The 23,705-nt window shown below is 55.3% G+C and overlaps 8 protein-coding genes across 8 annotated transcripts; 2 read left to right on the top strand and 6 right to left on the bottom strand.

Moving 5' to 3' along the window:
- Positions 1 to 608: 608 nt before the first annotated feature.
- KRP23_8778 (uncharacterized protein) lies at positions 609 to 2,183 on the top strand (the record flags this gene model as incomplete). Its single annotated transcript, XM_067894261.1, has 2 exons — positions 609 to 1,753; positions 2,105 to 2,183. The coding sequence occupies 2 exons, from the start codon at positions 609 to 611 to the stop codon at positions 2,181 to 2,183; spliced, it is 1,224 nt and encodes a 407-aa protein (XP_067743712.1).
- Positions 2,184 to 2,632: 449 nt separating this feature from the next.
- KRP23_8777 (uncharacterized protein) lies at positions 2,633 to 3,973 on the bottom strand (the record flags this gene model as incomplete). The annotated part of the gene is made up of 2 exons (XM_067894260.1): positions 2,633 to 2,990; positions 3,060 to 3,973. The coding sequence occupies 2 exons, from the start codon at positions 3,971 to 3,973 to the stop codon at positions 2,633 to 2,635; spliced, it is 1,272 nt and encodes a 423-aa protein (XP_067743711.1).
- Positions 3,974 to 4,722: 749 nt separating this feature from the next.
- KRP23_8776 (uncharacterized protein) lies at positions 4,723 to 6,273 on the bottom strand (the record flags this gene model as incomplete). Its single annotated transcript, XM_067894259.1, has 1 exon — positions 4,723 to 6,273. One exon carries the CDS (start codon positions 6,271 to 6,273, stop codon positions 4,723 to 4,725), a length of 1,551 nt encoding a protein of 516 aa, XP_067743710.1.
- A 1,617-nt stretch (positions 6,274 to 7,890) lies between these two features.
- On the bottom strand, positions 7,891 to 11,579 carry KRP23_8775 (uncharacterized protein; the record flags this gene model as incomplete). Its single annotated transcript, XM_067894258.1, has 6 exons — positions 7,891 to 7,944; positions 8,082 to 8,211; positions 8,283 to 8,347; positions 8,419 to 9,483; positions 9,567 to 10,801; positions 10,871 to 11,579. 6 exons carry the CDS (start codon positions 11,577 to 11,579, stop codon positions 7,891 to 7,893), a joined length of 3,258 nt encoding a protein of 1,085 aa, XP_067743709.1.
- A 313-nt stretch (positions 11,580 to 11,892) lies between these two features.
- KRP23_8774 (Neutral ceramidase A) lies at positions 11,893 to 13,941 on the bottom strand (the record flags this gene model as incomplete). Its single annotated transcript, XM_067894257.1, has 1 exon — positions 11,893 to 13,941. One exon carries the CDS (start codon positions 13,939 to 13,941, stop codon positions 11,893 to 11,895), a length of 2,049 nt encoding a protein of 682 aa, XP_067743708.1.
- Positions 13,942 to 15,350: 1,409 nt separating this feature from the next.
- On the top strand, positions 15,351 to 16,838 carry KRP23_8773 (uncharacterized protein; the record flags this gene model as incomplete). Its single annotated transcript, XM_067894256.1, has 1 exon — positions 15,351 to 16,838. One exon carries the CDS (start codon positions 15,351 to 15,353, stop codon positions 16,836 to 16,838), a length of 1,488 nt encoding a protein of 495 aa, XP_067743707.1.
- A 417-nt stretch (positions 16,839 to 17,255) lies between these two features.
- On the bottom strand, positions 17,256 to 18,791 carry KRP23_8772 (Carboxylic acid transporter protein-like protein; the record flags this gene model as incomplete). The annotated part of the gene is made up of 1 exon (XM_067894255.1): positions 17,256 to 18,791. The coding sequence occupies one exon, from the start codon at positions 18,789 to 18,791 to the stop codon at positions 17,256 to 17,258; it is 1,536 nt and encodes a 511-aa protein (XP_067743706.1).
- Positions 18,792 to 19,814: 1,023 nt separating this feature from the next.
- Positions 19,815 to 23,509, bottom strand: KRP23_8771 (1-phosphatidylinositol-3-phosphate 5-kinase FAB1B; the record flags this gene model as incomplete). The annotated part of the gene is made up of 3 exons (XM_067894253.1): positions 19,815 to 20,489; positions 20,578 to 21,060; positions 21,143 to 23,509. The coding sequence occupies 3 exons, from the start codon at positions 23,507 to 23,509 to the stop codon at positions 19,815 to 19,817; spliced, it is 3,525 nt and encodes a 1,174-aa protein (XP_067743705.1).
- Positions 23,510 to 23,705: the final 196 nt, after the last annotated feature.

Genomic DNA, 23,705 nt, shown 5'->3' with positions numbered 1-23,705 from the left:
TTGAAGAGGCTGGCGCTGTGCCCGGCGAGACGGTGACGACGGAGGTTTTCCGCTTGTTTGCTTGTTATACTGCGCCCATCCTCGGCGCAGCTAGCACCGCACGAAAACCAATCCACGACGGTAGATCACGAGTCCTTTACCCAGACTAACTACCGGCAGAAACCATTTACTTTTGGCTCCACTGAAGGTTCTGTTTCGTGTTGAGACGAAGGCTTTTTACGGTCGCAGACAGAAGATCACGGCGAAATGCAGCATCTATTTCATCATCGGATCTGCGTCTGGAGATACTTTCGTTATCTGATGCTTCGGTTAGCAGATACTAGTACGCTGTGCTGCGAAAGGTGGAGAGCTCGCAAGCAAAACGTAGTCTACTGTTGCGTTGCGCTTCCAGCATAACGCCTTCGACCAGCTCGAACAGCACTAAATCGTCCGGATTTAGAAACCATCTGATACTCCAGATGCCGTCTCCCATCGGCTCCTCCTATCGCGGTTCCCATACAAAACCCAACAGCAGCCGTCGCACCGTACGTCCTCACTCAGCAAAGGTTCAGCTCCGACCGACAGGGAAAGTATACCAACAGCGCCACGCCCGGAAGTCCCGACACGAGATGCCGCTAGGAGACAAGCTTGGCCGCCCCTTCGAGCTGCTGTCGCTCATCGGCCGCAAACGCAAGGACGAGCCGGACGAGACCCAGCAGCATCACCACCACCTCAGCGGCGCCGACGCGCGCGCGTACGCCAATGCCACGGGCGCCGCCTCCTCCGGATACACGCACAGCAGCAGCAGCTTCTACCCCGCTGTCAAGTACGAGCGTATCACGCCAGCCACGAAGGCGGCCCCAGTCGTTCAGTATGAACGCCTCACGCCAGGCTCAGCTGCCACCTCTGCGGCCCCCTCCGTGACGCTGCCATCGCCGCTGGACTACGAGGCCGCGGCGCGCGAGGCCGCCTTCCCCAGTCCAGATCTAGTGCCGTCGGCGGCCGTGGCCTCCAGTTCCTTCCGCTCGGCGCCGTCCCCTGCTCTGTCGTCGCTGCCGTCCCCCGGCATGCTCACGCCGCTCACGCCGGCCCCCGGAGTGGCCTCGACACCCACGCCCGTTGGACGCAGCCCCGTCGTTGACACCATTCGGCCGCTACGGCCGCCGCGCAATGCCCAAGCACAGAACTTGCCCAGCCCTGCTCAGCTGCCTGCTGGGCCTGTCGGCGCGCCGTCAGCGCCCTTCTCTTCGGTCATGGAAGAGTGGATGAGCCAACTAAGAACCCCGACGCCGGACGTGACGCTCTTGCCTTCGCCCTACGACTTCAACAAGGACACTCCTACGCCCATGGATACAAACAGCATGGACCTTCGACGGCTACAGGACGCGCTGCTGCCCACACCACCGCCGGACGTGCACGATCAAAGACAATATCCTAAGAACTCGGCGTACGTGACTACGCGTGGACCACGCCCGCTGCTTGAGGACATTGCGTCCTTATGCCGCGACTTGAACTCGCAAGATTTGTCGGCCGCTAATAAGGGAATGCTGCCGTCGTCTAGTGGACAGATGGAAACCAAGTACTCGACGCTCCCGGCCAGGCCACTGCGTGCTCGTGAGGAAAGTATCAGCAGCGCCTACTCGGACGACGGAGAAAGCCAAGCCAAGGTTCTAGCGGCGGCAGCCGCGCTCAGCAGTGTGTCGACAATGGGGGTGGCCAGTACCCCGACGTCCGCCGGCTCCAGCTCAGGCACAAAAGGCAAGCGTCGAAAAATGTGCACAGCGGAAGGTTGCCAGAACCTGTCGCGCTCGCGAGGACTGTGCAAGGCTCACGGTGGAGGCCGTCGTTGCAGTGTTGACGGCTGCTCACGGGCTAGTCAGAGTGGCAGTTTGTGTATCACTCACGGTGGCGGCAAGCGCTGCACTGTGGACGGCTGTGTGAAGGCAGCACAGTCCCGTGGCATGTGCAAGGCCCACGGAGGAGGCGTGCGGTGCCGTGTGGAAGGCTGTGCTAAGAGCTCGCAGGGCGATGGTTTCTGCCGTTCCCATGGTGGCGGTCGCCGCTGCGGTCACCCAAGCGGCTGCTCCAAGTGGGCCCAACGTAATGGCATGTGCATGGCACACAGCGAAGGTAAATACGGTAACAGTTATCGTGGTCGCCAGTACCGAATGGAGAAGTACGAGCCCGTAGACCAAGAGACGTGATGCAAACAGAAGCAAGAAGGCTACACCCGCCAGCACGTACTAACAGCCGCGAGAAGCCAGAAAGGATCTACCAGCGAATCCACTGCGGCGCATGTGCCAGCAGTATTACAGGAGGAGATGCTGAAAGTGTCGAGGTCTCCCCTCGCACTATGAGGGAGCGAGTGTGTCCACGAATGAAGTGGCCCCCGCTGATTGACTGTCCAGCGAAGGACGTAGCGTCGATTGTTTTACTTGTATACATTACCCTTTCATCAACCTGTGTCGTGCATGTGTACGAACCACTGTAAAATTCCACACGATCGAAGGCTTAGCAGTCACGACGTTGTCGATCCACGAACACCGGAAACAATCGATTAAAAGTTGTAGACGACACGCGAGCCCGCCTCAGACCGTCTCTCAGTGTGGATTGACTTTATTGACTCCATGTTATCAAATGCAATTATACTCACTCATTGAGACTCATAGTAGGCCACGCGAGCGCCCAAAGCTGCGCCAGCCAGCCAGGTTGACGGGCGTCGTAGACCGCGCTTCGGACTCCGCACGTGGTTGTAGCTGTCCACGCGAGCACTCACGCGAGAGTAGTCCGGTTTTTCCTCTTCAATCAGGTGCACAGGGCACGCTGCTCGAGTGCCGATCTTGTCCAGTGTTTCCAGCGTAATAAATGAACTGCGTTTTAGCTGTCCCTTCGGGGAAGGCATACCGCTATCGGTCTCCTCGCGGTCGTAAAGGTCGTCTTCCCACCGTTGTGGAAACGGAACATGCTTGGCACATGCGCGCAATGGCCTCGTTCCTAGTTTCATAACACTCCTGTAGGAAACCGAAGCGTACAAAGAGTTAGCATGAAGACACCACGTTCGCATGGCAATGGAGACGTACACTCGGTGGTAGGCGTCGGTGAGAATCGTCGGCCGCACGAACTTCTGGTTAATCTTGAGGCGCGATGAGATCGTGCCCATACTCTTCTTGCGCTGAATGTCGGGTGTGCTCTTGATAGCAGTACGACCTGCAAGTCCGCCACCTCGCAACAGATTCTTCACAGTCGCGAATGTGACTGACCCACGCGACCGGCCCATTGGGTCTTGACGAACAAATGGCTTCTTGCTCGAGCGCCGCCGCTTGGTCATACTAGCGCGAGATGTACGACGTTCTTCAACTTCATCACCACTGTCGTGTCCTTCAGGAACGGCACCGAGCTCGATATTTGGTTCACGAAACCACAGCGAGTTGGCCTGGGCTGGCTGGGTTTGGTGAGAATTGCCATTCATCTCCGCGTTAGAGCTAGCACATCCATCGTTCGCCAATCCGAAGCGGGTCAAGGAGTATAACAGTTTGTGCAACTCCGAGTCAGTCACGAGCGGGTTCATCGCTTGTTGCGGTTGCTGCTGGTCACGAAGTGACGGGACGGTCGACAAATCCGAATCATAGCTGGACTGCCGCTTTAAAATGCCACGTGAGGGAGAATTTGGAGCGGCGAAGGATACTGTTCGGCCAGGAGAGTACTGTGGTGAGGCTGGTGGGGACTGGGGTGTTGTCTTGAGAGGAGAATTCGCCCCTAGGAAACCGTGCGGAACTCGATAGCTGTTCGCGGCGGACGAATCACCTAGCGGTAGCTCACCTCCCTTGTTAAAAGACGCTGCTCGCTGGGGTGATCGCGGGCTGTCCGACTTCTGCTTGCTTGGAGACGGCGTTCGCTGTTGAAGAAGGAACGGGTTCTCTTGAGACTCGTCAAAGAGGTCGGTGCTCATAATTGTCAGCACGTTAACGCTGCCAACAGATCCGCAGTACGCCATTCCGTTTGAAGCTTGGGGATAAAAATTTGTTGCCACCTCACGAGTACACGAGCCACAAAAGCGACGTGCCCTTGCCTTCTCGGGCAAACGCGAGTGTGCCTGCTGTTGTCTGAAGCGCTCTTTTCGTTGTGCTAGCTAAAGAGCAGGGTCTTCCTTGCTATACCGTTCGCCAGTGCTGAAGACATAAAGATCCCAGGACGTCTAGCTTTCGTCCTCACGTCGTGGCCGAGCCTCCTCTTTAGCTTAATCCGGTACAACGACTGTCACACCGTGTACCATTTCAACGTGGAATAAGGTTGCTAAGTCTGGAACGCACTCGTTTCGTATCCCCTACTTGCGCTAAAGCCCAATGAAAGCAATCACTCACTCAAAATACATTTACGACTGTAACGTTAGTAGTATTGAGTTCTCCCCAGGTTGACCGAGTTATCGGATTCTGTACGACAAAGCCTTGTATGGACAGCCGCGCTGGGGCGAGGGATACACTTCTACTGTGCGATTCTTTGCGCTTTTAATTCGCGTTGCCTCGAATGTGGAACGATGAATGGAGTGCTTCACATGCTAACACGACTGAAGTCAAAAAGTTCATTATAAATACTCACACGACAAACTACTCACACGCTTCCGTACTGATCTACTTCCACTGCTAACACACGCAATTAACTAAGGGAGTTCCGCGGCGCACATTTCATCGTGATCCGCAGCCTTGTGTCTTTCTTCCATCGGAAAGCAGATTCCAAAAGCGCTTCTTACGCCCGTGCCTGCTGTTGCTGGTAGGTTTTCGCCTGTGACAGCATTTCCTTCAGAAGGTACCGCTGGTGAGCGATCGAGTCCTCCACAGCTTCAACAGTAGGCATCGGTCGGCCGTTCGTGCTGACTATCGTCGGCACGCCTCGAACAGATCGCACCATTTGCGTGGTGTCTACGGTTTGGACAACCTCCTCATCTAGTGATCCATATCGCGGTGCGTCACTGCTGCGACGGTCCATGCAGTACGAGTTTGAGCTGCCGAAACTCGTTTCGCTGGCGGTACTAGAAACGCTGCAGTTGTGGCGGCTGCTAGCCTTGGCATCGTCCAGTAGCTTCATGTCGACCCGCATCCTGGGGACCACGATAGCTCCACCCTTGCCGTGCACTGAGGAGGTAGTTGATACCGAAGTCTCGGAGTCCCGGCGGCTACGGCTGCGGTCTGAAGATGAAGACGTAATGAATGAAGCTGAGCCGAAGTCAGAAGCAGGAACGATGGACTCGGCCTGGCTCGAGACCATGAGGATGCACTTGGTGCAGAACTTGGTCGTCTCGCCCACGGTGCGGGTCACGATGCAGGACTTGCAGGCCACTTCGCCGCAACTGCGGCAGTTGGCCTTCTTGGAAAGCATGCCGAACTTGCTCATACACACGTGGCAGGTCTTGCGAGTCGAAAGCGGCACGAACTGCCAGTCGCTGATCATCGGAAGTCTAGCCAACAGCTTCTCCTGCACGACGATCGGCAGCTTGCTGAGGCACGTCGCCACGCTCCCCAGAAAGGAGCTGACGAGCCACCCAGGCAGGTTTTCGGGATGCCGTACGACGCCGTCCAGGAAGATGTCCGTGTGACCAGCGTTCTGCGTCGGACGCAACAACATGATCTCTGTTACGTCGAGCCGGGCCAGTCCGTGTGACTGTTTCAGCGAGACGCACTCGTCGCGCTCGACCGAGTGTTTGATCTGGAACCCCACGGGGATGCCGTCCACGTCCGTAGTCACACCGGTGAACTCGAGGACACACATGTCCCGCTGGTAGATGGGGCTGTTGTTGCTCAAGTTAATCGCTTGCCAGCGAATCGAGATGTGCTCCTGCATGTTTTCAGCGCTGCGCTCCTTAAGCACACATAGCGTCTGCGCGTCCAAGCTGTCGTTGTAGAGAATTTCACGACGCTCGACCACCTGAGCCGTCGAGTCGGCGTACATGATACCCATGAGGTCGTTGAGCGAGGCACGCACCGTGCCCTGGAGACGGTAGTGCAGGTCCCTGCCGTTGTCGCCAACCTTGGTGAACCGCTTGAATCCCGCGTGCGACCCGAGCTGCTTCCACATGCGGTTGCCAGCGTTCCCGGCTTGGCGTTCCTCCCTCGCGCGGGTCAGTGCGTCATCCAGTAGTGACTTGGCCGTTGCCACATATTTGTGCATGTCGTCTCGGGTCATGCGCACTCGGCCGAAGTGGCCTCGTCGGAGAGGAAGCTGCTGCTTCGGAGCTTCGTTGCGCCCGGCAATAGCCTGGGCATCCGCACGACTCAAGTTCGGGGCCATCATGCCGTTCATGTCCAGATCGCCTGTCAACTAGTTGGTACCGATCGGTAGGTTGCTACACTGCGGGACTCGGACGTCTCGATTCGGAAGCCGAAAACGCAAACTGAAGGGAACACACACGGACAAAGGCGGCGTGGGCGCTGGCGCACGGCACCAAATGGAGCGGGGGTGAGAGAGAGCAGAAACCACGTGAGATTTGCAGCCAGCTCTCATCTGCCGGGTTACACGTTTCGGACAGAACCCCGACACCTCGGTCGCATTTCAGGCGGTACAGAGGCCAGGTCGGCGACAAATCCATGCTCTTGCTGCCCAGCCTCCAGCTGGTGTCCCGATCGACTGGAGACTTGAAGCGGGCCGCCCCTCTGCCAGCGAGATCAATCTTTTGGACCAGCAAACACTTCCGCGTCGTCGGCGTTGATGTCCGACGGAAAAGGTCAGGCTCCTTTGCAAGTCCCGAATTCGGTGCGCAGGCACCATCGAGACAAAGCGTGCTGTAGCCGAACGGCTCACCCTACGACAGCGCGGCCGTATGTGAGCATGATTGCCAACGCACTGCAATACTGTACCGCGGTGTACATGTAGTCCCTATTAAAGACTAATCAGCCGTACAGTGGCAATGTCGGGCGTTGACCATTCACCCGCGATGTGGAGTTGTACATGTATCCACTCACTTGCCGCCCGCAGGAGCACCAAGTTGCTGTCAACGTGGCCCACAACTTGCGATGTGGTTACTTATTCGAAGTAAGCAGTTGATGGTCCAGTATCAAATATGCGTGTTGAACCAATATTGTTGATCATCTCTCGAGCCTCAAGGTGCGGACTGGAGAACGACGTAAAACGGAGGCAAAATGCCACGCTGGACGTGCGTCAGGGGCAGTCATCCACTGAGCAGCGCACGTGCTGCCTCGCCGTTTGGTCGTCCTAGCGGAGATTACAGGTGTTTTCAATTGGCGAACCTACCCGGGGTGCAGCAGGGCCCACGCTTCAGCACTACGACACCCTCGGAGCCCGACTAGGAGGACCGGGTGTGCTGATTGAAGGCTTGGACAGCTCGTTTGCTTGCTTCGCGGTTGCATCGCGCTTGAAGGTCGACTGTCGACCTCGCGCCAGTCAGAGCACGAGTCGACCGTGTACGCAGCATCGGATGGTTGACTTGTTGGCGGCACCGGCCCTACGGTCCGGAGGCCATGGTGAAAATTTGCCAGGATCGCGGGCATGAAGGTGCCTGGTTCCGCTGGTACATATCGGGGCTCCCCGGTTGCACATGGTGGTCGCACACCTAGTATGCTGAAGATTGCCAGTTCCGGTCCCCGTCATCTGCTCAACTTGCAATCACGCTGTGTTCAAGCGAGCGAGGTTCGGAGCTCAACTGCAAACATCGAGCCGGGTGCAGCTACAAAAGTTCACGCATCTGTCAGCTGTGAAAACGCTGCCTGATGGATTCCTACATTTTCCATCAGCTGAACCATTACAGATGCCATGACACCTGACTCAGCCAGTGCACTTGAGACGACGGCGACTTGATAAAGCGACATGATATAGCGCTCCTTCCGAGCAAATATGGCTATCGTGGCGCTCTCAGTGCCCAGCAACTGTGCATGAATATGTATTTAGGTTAGTTGATCAATACTAAGATGTTGCGTCGAAACCGCGACCTCGGGAAGCGCGGTCGAGCTCCAATGCCTGCGACGCAATATAGCCACAATTAGCATCAAAGAACGCGATCGGTTCGCCATCGAGTGCAGGAAGCCAAGCCACATTCCAAGGGCCCATCTGCATTTGGCTATGTGGCTCGGGCTTGCCCGTTTGTCGTGTCTTACCTCCCGGACAACATTGTCAACACGATTGAGGTGACTCTGGCGTGCAGGCCGTTTCCTCTTCCCCTCGGGTTTGTTGAGAACCATTTTGTTGCGCATGGCAGTCGTCAGGAAAGGAAGCGTCAAGATTTTCCTACACAAACGTCAGTTTGCAGATTGTTAGCACACATGCCACGACAGCCTAACACTCGTTCTTCAGTATACCTATCGTTTGCGGGCATTTTAAACCCAGCACGGAATACAAACTCGTCATCTCCTCGGTCGTAGTCCTGTGGTAGCAACATGGTTTTAGTCCGACTCTCGAAAACATGAGCCAGCAATGGTGATGAGCTGGCCTTACATATTCAGTGGGCATCGTCTGATTTACAGGCTCCGGGTTTGCGAGGTCGGCGGGAAGGGATCCAGCTTCGCGAATCACGGATGATACGGGCACAGGTCGGCTACAGGCCACACACATAACCGGTTTGGTCCCCATTGCTGTCGAGTCTCCATCGGTCGGCTGCAAGAGCATCAGCTCGCCACGGATGTCACGTAGTGCTACCTCGAAGCGAATCTTCAATTGCTCCATTAGCTCTCTCCGAAGCCTAGCCAACTCCTCAGTCGTAAATTCACGAGCGTCTTCAAGACGATCATCAACTTTTTGTGCAAAATTGTCCAGCAGCAAGCGATAGTTAACATTGGCATTGGCAGCACCGCCGATACCAGGCCCACGTTGCCCAGTTTTCTCAGTGTTAATAAGGCCGGATACTTTCTTGGTGACTTCCTTGATGAAATTTTCGTAAAACTGTTTCTGACCTTCGGGGGAATTGTAAAATCTGGTATCAAGCTCTCGCCCTGTCATTTGGGAGTAGAGGTCTGTTAGCACATCACCCTGCTTAGCCGCCGCCTCCACCATACTACGTCGATCCATCGGCACGAGACTCGTCGTGCCGTTGATGCTGCTACCCCCATTTCCACCGTTTCCTCCTTCACTTTGCTGTTCCGTGATCTTGGATATTTCATCATACATCTCTTTCCGTAGTTTTTCTACTTCCTCCATAGCAAGCTCTGTCCTCAAGTTGTTCGTGGAGGGAGCACGTCGGCCGATAGCGTGTGAGTCAGATGCCGCATTACCATGGCTTTTGTACGTGTCTGATGCATTGAACTCTGCTGTCAAGGCGTTCAGCCGTTCAATGTCTTCTTCGACCATAGCAAGTCGTCTAACGGCACCCGAAAGTCGTAGCTCCATTTCTCGCAAGCCATCGGGGTTATGCTGCTGGAAGCTCTGGCGACGTTCCTCGTGAGTTGCATGATTTTCACCACTGCCGCTCGAGTTCGCATCTGCTCCTTCTCGAACTACTGATTCGCTTGGCTGACCTCGATCAACGTTGTAGTTCCGGTGCCACATTGACCACATCAACTCCAGCTAAACAAAGCGCACCCACAATAATTAGTTTTTCGTGCGCCAGAATCTCCTCAGTCGAACAAAAAAACTTGAGGATCACAAACCTTTTCTCTCATCGCATCCAGCCCATTGATCAACGGGTCGTTCTTCTTCTCAGTCGTGATATTTACTTGGAGTGTTGCGTCGATCTCTTCATCCAAGTACCGCAATTTGCGTGTGTACTCTTCTTCGCGGTCACCTTCTCCCGTTTCACCAGTACTATTGTGATCTGTGACTCGTAGCGGGACTACCCCCAGCCGTACGGCGTTCTGAAGCTGTTTGACTTCATCCGATAGTGTCTGTAGAATTTCGGCAATATTCAGTGGCGAGTTTACCAACGGAGCTATTGACAGCAGCGTTCTGTGATAGCATCGTTGCATTTGTTGCAGTGCATGTAGCGTTTCGTCGTCACTGTTTCCTTGTAAAAGTTTATCTTCCGTCAGTTCGAGAGCCTTGCGCCATTCAACCAACTGAGGCTTGGTGCGATCCTGGAATGTTTGGTTCCTTGCCAAAAGCTCCTTCTGCATTGCCAAACGAGACTCCACTAAGTGGGCTTGCAAATGCTCATTGAACACAACATTGTTGCGAAGCGCATCCAACTGCTCCTGTTGGCTCTGAGTGGTTCCAGAGACTCCCTTAATACTTTGCTGTAACGAGTTCAGCGATGCATCAGTCGAACGCCGGAGGTCAGCAAGCTTCGTAAACACCAGCGACAGATCAAGTTGCGGCTGTGAGGCAGCCTCAACCGATCGGCCACCTTGTGTCTCCGACTTCCCAGACTTTCCTGAATCACCTGTAGCAGCATTGTCGCTTCCACTTCCATCGCTCGATCCTACGCCCATAGTTCCACCTGGCGAGTACATCGAGGCAACTGTTTGTTGTTGCACACTGAGGTCGTCAAGACTGTCGAGAAGCGCTTTGATATCTGCTGTATGTTTTTCCACTGCCTCGTCATGACCCAGAAGTTTATGGTCTTGCTCATCTTGCACAGTCTTCAATTCCTTCAACTTGTTCAAAATATCGTTCACGGTCGCTTCAAACTCGTCCTGCTTCCCGTTTTTGTCGTTGTGCGATAAAAATTCTGCGCCATTACCATTCGATCCGCCATGCCCTGGGATATCCGATGAACCGTTTCCAAGATCAGAAAACTGCGAGGAAATGTCATCCAGCTTGCTGACACGACCGTTTAACGCATCTAGGAGCTGATCGTGCTCAGTCACCCGAGCGGTAAGTGCATCCTGTAGCCCTTGCAGTTTTTCCACTTCTTGCTGTAGTTCAGCAGCAGATGCAAATGGAGCGCCTGGGAGTTGCAAAGCACGGGGTTCGGTGTTTCTCGAAGACCCCAAGGCTTCAGACGAGTCCCTATTACTTCCAGGCCTGCCTTCTTCCTGTAAGTTTTCGTCTTCATTTTCGCCAGCCTCATCGATGACATCATGACCAAGTGCACGGGCCAAGGCTCGTTTCAGTTCTTCTCTCAGTTCTTTCTTGGCATCAGCGAGCTCCTCTGCAGTCGCGAACGGTTGTCTACCAAAACTAGTTGCACGTGGAGACCGTGGGGATTGATTCACAGTCGATGATGCGTCACTTTCTCCTTTTGATCCATCCGCGGGTGAGCTCTTCTCACTATCAGCGCCTTCCTGCTGCTCTTGTTGGCCGTCAAGTGGCGCTAGTCCTTGGATTTCTTCCAATTGGTTCTGCATCTCCCCCACCTGATTCTTCATCGCCTCCATCGCTTCAGCAGCTTCCTTCTTGTCGTCTTTAGTGTGTGCCAACTCTTCACGAAGAGCAGCGACCTGGTTTTCCATCTTCTTCATGGCATCGTAGTTGTTCTGCTGAGCTCGCTGCTGCTTCGACATCGACGCCCCCAAAGCATGCAGTACTTTCATCAATGGATCCCAAGACACGCTGTACGCAATGAGCTCCTGCTGCATCATGGACGCGAACATATCTGCGTCAAACCCGTCGTTGTCAGTCTCCGGGACACTTGAAGCAGCAGACTTGATGTCGCCATCTCCGTTCGCAACCGGCTCAGTTTCACGTTGTTGCTGATCGTCGTCAACAGGCAGAGGTTCTTCCATCTCGTCAGAGCTCGTCCTTCAGTCTCGACAAGCACCAGCAACGATTTCCCACGCGCTAGCAGCAAACGATCGCAGCGAGGGCAGGCGTTTCGAGTCCAGCTCGACTCTATTTGTGTAGTTGCGCTGCAGCAGCGGTCGTTGACTATTTCGAGGAAGCATGTTGAAGTGGTGCTTCAAAATTATTCTGCGCAGCGCTGGTCTGGATTTTGGTAGCTTGTCTGTCACAGCTATCTTTTACTCTACGTTGAAAATACTTCGTCCAAGCAAATACTTATGAACCATGCAGGAATGAATAAAACTCTGATCCGCCTCGTCACGCTGGAGCACCTGGACCAACGACCTGAAATGGCGACGACACACCTGTGTATGGGGTGACAGTTCTCCAGAGGAAGTGTTTGCAGTCCCCGTTGACTTTAACGCGATATTTTCCTCGTGGAGTCGTTTCCGGGATACACCACTCAATGGTTACGACGGACCGGAAGGTGCCCTGTCGTTCCCAACTAAATGTTGTGTTGATATCACCATCATCGACATGGAGTACCCAAATACCTCCTTCATTTCGACTGCTGTCTACCACCCAACGCTGCACTTCAAGAAACGTGCCTTGAGTTCGTAGGTTATTCTTCGGGTGAGCCGCATGAAATCTAACTGTCACCGTAGATCCCCAGTCGTATTTCTTCAAAGCATCGGCACCAGCAACCACACTTCCGAAAGTGACGTCGGATGCAACGCCATCGTGGATAACAGGAATGTTATAATCGAGTACCCCCATTCCCTTGATGGTGGGAGGAGGCATCCCAGATTTCCGGTTCTTGCCCCCCAATTTGCGGTGTACGACCTTCGCTAGGATCTCAAACTGTTGGCACGTGGCCACGAGCTGATTAGGGCCAAAGTGCGTCGAAGCGCCTTCGTAGCGCTGCACTGCATATTCCTCTCGAGTTGTCATGTAGCCGCAATATGCGTTACAGAGGCCAGCAATAACGGGTTCGTGGATTTCCGTTAAACCAGGAACCAGTTCTTGGAGTGACGAATGTAGTGACGCTCGAAGCCGCCTCCCAGCCATCGTTGTCATTTCAAAAGGAACTGCCGCGATATGCAAGCAGTCGGCGAAAGAAAACAGTTGAAGCGGCAGTACTTTTGGAGACATTCCGTAGCGTGCAGTCGGGAAAATGATTGGCTTTTCCTTTTGCAGTGACTGGAGCTCCGGCAAAGTCGTAACCCTTGGATACGTCCCCCATCGAATTCCTTCCTTTACAGCTGGTACACCACGGCCATCAAACTCCGTTCCACTCACCATCGACACTCCAATACACCCCGACGACGTTGATGTCGGGCACTCGGCATTCAATTGCCAGCGTTTCTGAAGTTGGATACTGCAGTAGTCCACGTATTGATGCGCGAACTTCATCTGTCCTGCAATCGGGGGTGACGTCAACGCCTCCGCATACAGTCTCCTCGCACTCGTCAGCTGTGCGTTCGCCACTGCCACCATCCGTTCAAAGTCTTTGTGCTGCGTGCACGGATGCCTCGGTCCGCAAATGTTGGGACTCACATCTCCTTCGTTGCTCTGAGCGAACGCTGCCACGAACGCGCGCGGCCTGTCCATCAAGTGCTTCGTGCCTTGTTCCCGCTCGAACTCGTAGGCCGCGTATCCTTTATTGTCGCCTGTGATCAACGTGTACCAATTGCCCATACTCGTCGGGTGCACCGCGAACCAGTTGATCATGCCAATGGGATACCCGTCCAGTCCGTCGAACCTCCAGAGCGTCATGGTCTTGTCCGTGTCGTACTTGAAGCGAGCTCGTTCGTGCTCCGGGTTGGCCAAATAAGCATCTGTCGAGCGGTTCACGGACGCGCCGAGACACAGGCCCGTCGCGACGCGAATGGCCGCTGGCTGCAGGTTTCTGTGCGCCCTCACGACAGCCTCAACGATGCCCGAGACCACGCACTCGAAGTTCTGTCGGTCCGCACCATGCAGGGGCGGGTGGACACTGTAGATGAAGTAGTGTGACAGACCGCCGGGCGAGCAGTGCGTGTGCGTGGCGCTGATCATGACGTTCTCGTGCCTGTATGCGCCTTGGGGCAGCTCCGGGTGGTTCTCGAGGCGGCGCACGACCGTCTGCGTGACCCACTCGGCCACCATCCCGAGCTCGGCGCTTACAAAGGCGCAGTGCGTGCGCGTCTGTGGGTCGTGGAAGACGAAGGCGCGCGCGCGCAGCCGCATGTGGATGCCCGACGTGAGCTGCCCAACCTTTGCGTAGCCGAACATGCCGGCCTCGGCGGCGGGGCCTGTGATGTCGAACATGGCGGCGCCGATGCGCAGGCTCGAGTCGTCCTCGCGGATGGAGACGCTCGTGTGCATTTGCCTTCTTTTTGCCGACTGGAGAAGAACTCGGCTCAAGAGTGATGGTCCCTACGTGCAACTTCAAGAATCTGGTTACGCTGCTCGGATCGAAAGGACCGAACAGCGAAGTGGTTTGCATGGACGCTGTAGCTTTTGAGAGAGAGAGAGACTTTATAGAACTGGAACTTGCCGTCGCCAGCTCAGCTCTGTAGTATACTTGAGTATTAGCTAGAGAGCCGCGTCTTCTTCGTCGTGGAAGGCAACAACCTGCAAGATGGATACATAATATGTTGTGGCTGCGAGAAATGTATCCATCGTTATTAGAGCCAACCACATGGCGTGATTTGTTTTGGGCTGAATACCACAAAAAAATTAGCGTATTTTGGGCATGATTTTGCCGGTGAACTCGCCAGTCGACTTCTGCTAGGATATTATTTAATAATAGACCCACTGCCGCCGATGCCGATGCCGATGCCGATGCCGATGCCGATGCCGATGCCGATGCCGATGCCGATGCCGATGCCGATGCCGATGCCGATGCCGATGCCGATGCCGATGCCGATGCCGATGCCGATGCCGATGCCGATGCCGATGCCGATGCCGATGCCGATGCCGATGCCGATGCCGATGCCGATGCCGATGCCGATGCCACCCACCACGCCATGGAGTTAGAGCTCTACAGCAGCACCTGTTACCGGTATTCTCCTAGCATTTTCGCCTTTTGGTGGGGACTCATTTTCTCGAAAACCGGACGATCATCTTAGTTGATGTGACGCAAATTGCAAATGACGTGCAACCGCAACAAAAGCAACCACTACAATACGGCGGCAACAGTAAGTCGGTTGCCACGCTGGATGCTGCTGGATATACTACATACTACTACACAGATGTAATGTTACCAGCACGGTTGAGGCACCGGCGGTGCCGCACCGCACGGCGGCCATGCGGTTTTGGTGCACACTGAAAACCCAGTCGACACGACCGGTAGCTAGCAGATACTTGTACTGTACCACGTTGTTGGCAGCAATTTGTTGCTTTGAACCAACCGGGCGGCCGGCCGGGAAGCACGAAGCCACTCAGCTGTCGGCTCGCGCGAGCCCGCAGCGTTTATCGCCGCCGATTGCTGTTTGCCTCCATGCGCTCCTCCCTGATCCATCTGGTCTCCGCTCTCCTTTCCACACACGCATCCTCGGAGCACTTGGCTCGTTTTCTGAACCTCCCAATATTGCTATCAACACATCATCACATTTCATCATGTAGATATATATCAGATATTAATCGACTTCGAAAATCATACCAATTGCCATCTTCTATATATCCAAGTATGCAAACTGACAGGTTCGGCTGGCTCGCAGAAAGCCAGTCCTTGCTCTCTTTTGACTTGCGCCAAGGACGTCACAAGTCGCAGAACCCTGCCGGTCGTGCATATGCGCAAGTTCTCTCGCGCCTCGTCCCGCGGCGAGCAGCAGCCCCAGCACCTCCAGCACGAGCACGCACACTCCTCGGCGCCGAAGCCATCGCTGCCGCCGGACGCCACCGTCACCGGCCCCAAGCTCGAGCCTATCAAGCCACCTTCCTCCATGGCGGGACTCCCCCCGCCGCCGCCCGCGTTGGACCGCGCCAACAGCTTCCAGAACATGATCCGCAGCCGCCGCACGTCGCAGGACGAGATCCGCGCCCTGCTGGCGCGCACCACGCAGGCGCTGGACAAGATCGTGAGCATCCGCGAGTCCATGGAGGATGTTGTGGACTTTAAGCAGTTCGAGAAGAAGTCGCAGCGGCCGTCGCGGCCGTCGCGCGTGAGCTCCAGCATCGCCGAGCTCGGGGAACACCCATCCAGGTCCACGCCCGCCTCGAGCTACGGCAGCACCGAGGCCTCGTCCCTTTCCGAGGACACGCTAGCAGCGGACAGGTCCACGAACTCCACGACCAAGTCGTCGTCGTCGATCGAGGACGACGACGAGCACGATGTGGACAGAGATCGAGAGGAAGAGGGGAACCTACACTTGCTGCGGTCGAAGAGCACCGACCCGGATGAGCAGCGAGATCTGGAGCTGGAAATGGCAGAAGGAGGGGACACGTTTGACGACGACCCGACCAGTAGCTCCATTGCCAGCTCCATCTCGACAGTGGGGGAAATGGCCCCGCTGCAGGAGGCCCGGCTGGATAGGCTCAAGAGCATCAATATCTCATTCCATGAAGGTCTACCCAAGGAGTTTTTCCAGTCGCTGTGCCGCTTCCTCAACACGGCACTGGAAGTCAAAACACGGCACTCGAGGTTTAACTTTTACAAAGAAGCCTTTACGGGAGGCGATGCCGTCCGAGAGATGCTGGTGAGTGGCTTTGCGGAAGACCACCAAACGGCTACCAGATACGGCAACGTGCTCGTGAGGCTCGGATTCATTGAGCATGTGTCCCGAACGGACGACCAGCTACACAACTCCAAGGACAACTTTTACAGATTCACCAAGGTTCTCGAGTACGACGATCCATCGGAAGCTTTCGCCTCGGACACAGCCACACGAAGGCGCGCGTCGATCAATGCCAACAACTACCGCGAGTCTGTCCTCTCGAACGAGTCAACCGAGCTCGTGGACTATGATTTCGCTACGGCCACTGACGAAGTGCACGCGCTCGTGACGGAAGAGACACTTCAGGTGCTGGCTAAAGTGCTGCACAAGGTGTTCGAGCGCAAGAACAAGCTGCTGTTCTACAAGGGTTTTGTGGGCTGTTTCTTGGGCGCTGAAGCTGTGAATGTCATCCGCGAGATGCGCATCGCAACCACACTCATCGACGCCGTGCTCATAGGACAGGCGCTCCTGGATGAGGGCCTGATCGAGCCGATCGCTACAACAGTCACTACTTTCCAGGACAAGTACGTCTTCTACCGCCTTACCAAGATATCGTTGTCGTAACCAAGTCAGTCCTTCACTCGCTAAGCGGTGGTGATGCTGGTCAAAGACAACTGCTGGTTGCAATAGATGCAGCTCATCGTAGTTCGCTTCAGTCCAGCCAAGTCAAGATTCCGTTGCGCTTCTCTCGCTAGCTTCCACAGCTTGTGTGAAGGCTACGTCGAAAGCTAGCAAGAACCACTAGATCCCGTACCAAGAGGAAGCCCATTTTTGTCGTTCGCGCATACTAGTATTTAATCTCAACAACCATTGCGCATGAATTCGTTCGTTTCCTGCCGCCTGCTCTCGGCGATCCTCCATTCCAATTGAAGAGGCAAACGGAAACCATTTAGAATGTCAAAGTTTTTGATGTTACTACAACTTGTTACAGCACTACGCGGGAGCCGCAATACCAGCGCCGGCCCAGTCATGCACTTACGCTTACGCTTTCATGGTCTTGTTCCCGGTGGGGCTAACATCGTCTCCGTTCAGGATCTTCTCGAGGTCCTCGTGGTTAACGTGGGCGGCCTCCTCCAGATCGTGGTCGTGCTTGACGTCGAACTCCTTGCCACGAGCCTCGGGTCCGATGAGCGTGAGCAGGAACACGTAGACGTACACGACGCCGAGGAAGATGCAGATGACCTTGCCATACTGGTAGCGGCTCACACCGTCTTCACCGTCCGGCAGAGGGAAGTGCTCACCTAGTGAAGCCTCGATGGTCGACGAAGCAGATGAAACCAGGTTACCGAGCTGGTAAGCTGTGCCAACGACGAAGGCACTGTAGGACGGAGGAGAGAGCTCCATGAGGTGGATCGGAATCACACCCCACGCACCCTGGACGCAGAACTGCTCGAAGAAGGCGGCAATCATAATGCTCTCGTCGCTGACGTAGCAGTACGGGTAGAGGAGAGCAGCACCGATGACCGCCATGACCAGGATCGACAGGCGACGACCGAAGACCTGCGAGTAGTAGCCTACGGTCGTGCCTCCGATAAGAGCGCCCAAGTTGGCCACAACCTGGGTCACGGTGACTTGGTTCGCGTTGAATTGGAACTGGTTCTCGAGCATGGTGGGGTACAGGTCCTGCGAGCCGTGCGACATAAAGTTGAAGCCCGCCATGAGCAGCACCATGTAACAGAGCAGCAGCCAGTGGCGCTTAAGCGCGATCTTGCCCTCGGCCACGAAGGTCTTGGTCATGTTGTGACTTGCCTCACGCACTCGTTGACGCTCCTGGAACACCTTGGTCTCTGGCAGGTACAGACGGAAGAGGATGATGAAGACCGGCGGGCAGGCTCCGAACCAGAAGAGCGGTCGCCAGCCGTGGCTAGTTGTGTTGACAAGGGCACGCGCGAACACGACAGCCAAAAGGTAGCCGAACGCGTAGCCCTGCTGCATCATACCGGAGACGATACCACGAGCGGCGGGAGGGCAGTCCTCGAGCGCCGTAGCAGCGACGTTGCCGTAGAGACCGCCCATGGCGATACCGAAGAGCGCGCGCACCCACAGGAACTGCGTGTAGGTCTGGCAGAAGCCCGTGGCGAGCTCGAGCACGATGAAGAGGACGTTGTTGACGACGAACGGCCACTTGCGGCCCCAGCGATCCGAGGCGATTCCGAAGATGATGGAGCCGACGGATCGCAGCATGAGCACGAGCGTGATGCCCCACGTGATGTCAGTCTTGGTCTTGCCGAAAGTCTCAGCCAGGTCGGAGACCGTCATGGAGACGGTGAAGAAGTCGAAGGCGTCCCAGGACCAGGCCACGAAGGCCACGAGGAACTGCAGCCACTGCATGCGGTCGAGCAGCGCCAGTACCTTGAGCGGGTTGTCCACCTTGGTCATGGGCGGCTTAAGCGTCGTGAACCGCGTCTTGCAGTACTCTCCGAAGGACCGGTCCTCGTCGTTGTTGACTAGTGGCTCGGCTGCTTGGTCTGACCCCTTGGGCGTCAGCGCCACATGGAAGTCGGTCTCCGATGGCATACTTGTCCGCAGGTGGCGTCGACTTGGGGTACGGGAGAGTGGAGCGACTCGTGCTCTGGAGCGCAAATTGGACAATGACCTCGAACTAGCTCGCGTAAGGATACGTTTGGTGTAGTGGCTGGCAGCTTTCGAGGGCGCTCCTACGTTAGACCTGGTTTGTCGGCGGTCCGGCTCATGCCATCGCGAGAAACGGGGCAAGTACATGTTGAAGTTGGCATTTAACGTGAATGAGCCGGTGCGAGCCCCCCCTCACTTCATCGACAGCAACTAAAATGTACAGTATGCGGAGGCCCAACTAGCAAGATGAAACGAAGTGCAAGCACGAGATTCAACCACGTCATGACATCACCGCCCCCACCAAGGACTTCTTGGCAAGGAGTTATAATAGTTGGCACGTGACGCAGATTCTGGCTGACTGCACTTACCTGGTGCTGCTGTTGCTGCAACCCGGGGCTGCGTTTTTTTAATTTGTGCCTTGCGTCTCGAGTTGCACGCAGCACTCGGGTCAGCTCCAAAAGCTGTGAGGTTCAACGATCGTCGTGATAGCTTGAAGTACCGAGCTCCGAGACTCGACAAGCCGATCGTCGATCGGAGGTCATCAGTGGAGTACTTGTGCACAATTATCGCCATGGTGCAGAGCTTGCTGTGCTCGACGCTCTCTGCTTCTATGGCAAGCAGCGCGTTAGGCATTGCAATGCTCAACCGCTGAGCGGGAAGCCGAGACCTGGCTCAAAAGTTCAAGTGATTTGTCTGCGGCGCATCCCCTGCACCTGAAGCATTTTGACCGCTCCGGCTCAGTTGTGCGCTCGGCGCGACCTTCCTCATGAAAAAGCAATGGAACTTCGTTTGGAGAAGCTGATTATATACGTATAGTTATCGTCTCGTAGCCTCTTCGACCTCAGCCTCTCGCGTTATCTCTACACAGTTGGCATAGGACTCCCTCCCGTCAAAATCGGTCTTCACCGAGGAAGGTAAACCCCATGCCAATAACAATTGAACATCCGCCTGGGAGGCGTCTTGTTGTCATGAGCAGTGCTCCTCCATGATCGCGTTGTGAAGCGGGGTGGCCGGGTAGCTCTTCGCCGACTCGCTTGACGAGCTGCAAGGCGAGCCGTTGCTTTCGCCCTCGCTGTGCGTAACGCGGTCGCAGTGAATCTCGTGGTCCGACACGTGTGACATCGAGTGTCCTCGCGGTTTCGTGCTAGTCCAGTCGCTCTCCAGCTTAGGCAAGCGGTACTCCGACATGGCCGGCGGGCGATCGCACAGCAGAGATGGCTCGCAAAGTAGAGATGGCTCACTCGTAAGGGACATGTTGTTAGCAAGCCGGGCGGCAACATCGGCGTGCTTCTCCTCAGCCGCTTTCACCTTCGAGTTAGCGGGAGAAGCTGCTTCACTAGACACCACCGCGCTGGCCGGCGAAACAGTCTGAGCTCCATTCAGATGCAGCATACCGGGCTTCGATTTGAACCCGCAACGCTTGCGCATGCGAAGTTCGAGCTCTTTCTCAATGCCGACAAAATAGCGGTTCATCGCATTCATAAACCGCCGGCGGTACGAAATGGGGCTGATCACGGTCGGGTACCGGAAGGTCAAACTAGCTTTCGATGTCGACTCCATCTTCTTCAGAAAATCAAACTGGTGCAGGTAGTCGATAAGCCCCACAATGACTTGCCGCTTGTCCTCATCAAAGCGGAGCAACTGACCATGAAAAAAAAACACAACAAACATGATTGTCAGTAATTGTCAGAGTACGAAGGCAGATTGCTTCCGAAAAGGTAACACTCACCAGCGAATAATCGATGACACCGGCACGAAACAGGAACCCTGTGTCGTTTAGAATAGCAGCCTCGATTATCTCCAAGTCAGGCTTCGCCACCGGAACTGGCATGCGTTCCGTAAAGTTGCCATCTAATAGCACCGGCAGGTTCATGGAGACTTGCACGTTCGAGACGCTGTTGAACGCATCGGCATGATCCTCTTCATCGTTACTGGAAGCATTGTAGCGTCGTCGGAGGATGCCCTTGAGATCGTACATTTGTCCGGGCGGGAACCCGTACGAAAAGTTCTCCATGATTACGATGTACTCGGTGTGCTTCAGCAGTCGCCGGCTATGGCTAACCTTGAATAGCCCAACAATTTTCGTGATGACTGTCGGCGTCGGAGTCTCCACCACCCTCGAAATGAACTTGAAGTACTTAGGAGCCATGTGAACAAACATATTGAACTCCGTGACCGAAATGCCCTTGAGCACATAGCGTTTGTCGTGCGTCTACACAAAACCAAAATTAATCGGATCGGTTAGAGGCTGTAAACCATCAAAGCTGGGACCACGATCAAAGAATTGGACTTACCATCGAAAAGAACGCGCCCGACTTGCCTCCAGAAGTATCCCACCGTTTACTTTCGATGATCGAGTTTAGAAACTCCACGTTTCCCGGAACTGTCAGCGCACGCAGTGCATGGAATTGCGCTGCGAAGTAAGCCACGCAGCGGAACTCGTGGCTCGTTGAGCCGACCGCGTAAGAAATCTTCATCGAAGTGTGTTGCAAGTCTGCCGAGCGTAACTTGCTTAAATAAATCACCTGCTTCTTGTCAGTAACTGTCACCGAGTTTATGGCAGCAGTCGTGTTTGATCTCGGTGAATCGGTTGTTGCTGTCGTGGAAATCTCCGGAACCTCCTCACTCTTCGGTGGTGATGGAGCCGATACTTCACTGACACCCCTGTTTTCAGAAGCGTGCAGCTCTTCTGCAATATTCACTTTTTTTTCGAAATGTGCCTCCAACTGATCAATATACGCTGTGGAGCAGAGGGTGTACCCGATCAACGACCCAATGTCTTTGTCATGGACTTTCACAACGTAGCCGTTGACACCATCTGGGAGATCGAAGTGACCTTCTCGCAATGCTGCTGGCAGTTCAGTGTAAGGCTTCACCTTGATCGCGTCGGAAGCGTGCAAGCTGTGGCCATAGTAGCTGACAGGTGTGTTGGTAGAACGGTTCGATTCCGGTACCGACAAACTCCGCTTGTCGTGCCTCGAGAAGATAAGAGAATTCGGACGTTTCGATTCAAGTGAAGACCCCGACGTGTAGGACAACTCCAGCTTCCCCACCGTGGAATTAGAGGTGCTGGTCGAGAGAGCACTATCGTCACTCAGACTGGGCTGTTGTTGGTCCTTCCCGGCCGACACGCCTTCCGTGAACCAGTCCAAAGGAATACGGCGCTTCGTAGGCGACTCGGACACAATTTTCTTGATAGTAGCATGCTCTTGTGACGGTGCCAACGAAATGACATTTTCGCGAAGCCGGCAAACCAACAAATACAACTCTTTCAGCAGCATGTTGCAGCCAATAACGCTTGTACGGTCCGACTCGAGCGTCGCTTTAGCACCAGCACGAAACGCCTCGATCGATGCATCTGCCTCCGTTCGAAGTCTCTCTATCTCTTTCTTGGGCACAGAAGGCACTGTTGATGGCAAGAACTCTTGCGCTGTAAAAAGGTTTTCCTCCAGGATGTCAATGTTTTCCGACACGAAGGTCGCAGCCATTTCAATTTTCGCGTCGAGGTCTTCAACGAACTGTTTCACGTACTCTCGGCGACAACTTGCATCTGTTTTGCGCTTCGACTGCATCGTGGACGCGATGAACTTGTACGGTCTCCAGGCACCTCTGCTGTGCTTGGGTTTGCTCTCACCATTCATATCGTTGACCATCGAGGCGGTGACAACCGATCCATCCTCCTCCGTGGACGAAGGCACTCGTCTGTAGCTTCGGCTTCGAGTGCTGGATCCACTCTCAGAGTCATCAGCTGCAAAAAACGAAGCTCGGCTGCGAACGACCAGCTCATTAATCGCCGATACCCAAGCATTCCTGGACGTGCCATCCACCGCATTCAGCCGCAGCGTCCGTTCTCCATTACAGATGGAGAACTGAAACTGCCGCGGCTTGGTTGCCTCCTCCGTTACCACCGACGTGTGTCGGTCAATAAGTTCCTCACTAACCTGCACCATGGACGCGCGGTCCCTCAGACACACCAAACTGCTTGAATCCCAGCGCAGTAAAAAGTACCGTAACTTCCAGCTACGCGACAGCGTGCCTCTCACTCCAAGCCATCCTTCCTTCTGTATATCCTCGTCTGTAAAGTCCACACGCACAAAATTCGATGGCCTCTTGGTCGAGCCCATTTGGAAGTACGCCTTGAGTGCGTCTCGGTACACTCGATAGTACCTATTGGGGGTCTGCGTGTCCGACAACCTGCTCTCACTGAAGCTCGGGGAGGCGGCAGCGCTGCGTCGCGCGGCTACTTCTGCCTCTGTATGCACCGCCGAGAGCGGCGTCCGCACGCGCGTACGGATCCACCGGCGGCGCCGCAGGAAGTGGTAGTAGCCCCTCTTGACCTTGCTCGTGCCCTCGGCCAGGCGGCAGTTGATGCGCTCGATAGACGACCCGTAGGTCCATCCTTCTTCGTCGCACTGCGTGTACTCGCCGTCGGGCATCCATGCATGGCTCCAGAGCCAGTCGGGCGAGCGTAGGACGCCCACCTCGAGCTGTGGCGTCTCGCGCACGCCGTTGAGGCGGTCGTCGCGCCCCGAGACGCGCTGCGCCGCGCGCGTGAGCTCGTGGAACGTGTTGCCGCTGCGGTCGCAGAAGCGCTCGAGCGCCCAGCCGTGGAAGGGTTGCAGCACCTGCACCTCGAACGCCTCCTCGACCACCGACTCCATCCAACGTTGACACCGATGCGGAGACTAATTGGCACTACGCCAAAAGCCATTATGTGCGGGTGAAAGAGAGTCGAGTTTGAACCCTAGCCCTGAATGTCGTCTCGACGGGAGCGTTTTGGCCAATGGGGTACGTGCCACTCGTGCTTTTCAGCCTATCGCAGTGGCGAGCAGACAGGCGTCCTAATGCCTTTTGACA

Source organism: Phytophthora ramorum (assembly GCF_020800215.1).
Source record: "Phytophthora ramorum isolate Pr-102 chromosome Unknown Phyram_PR-102_s0007, whole genome shotgun sequence".
Lineage (NCBI taxonomy): Eukaryota > Oomycota > Peronosporomycetes > Peronosporales > Peronosporaceae > Phytophthora > Phytophthora ramorum.
The sequence above is the reverse complement of the archived record's forward strand: the minus strand, read 5'-3'. Positions and strand labels throughout refer to the sequence as shown.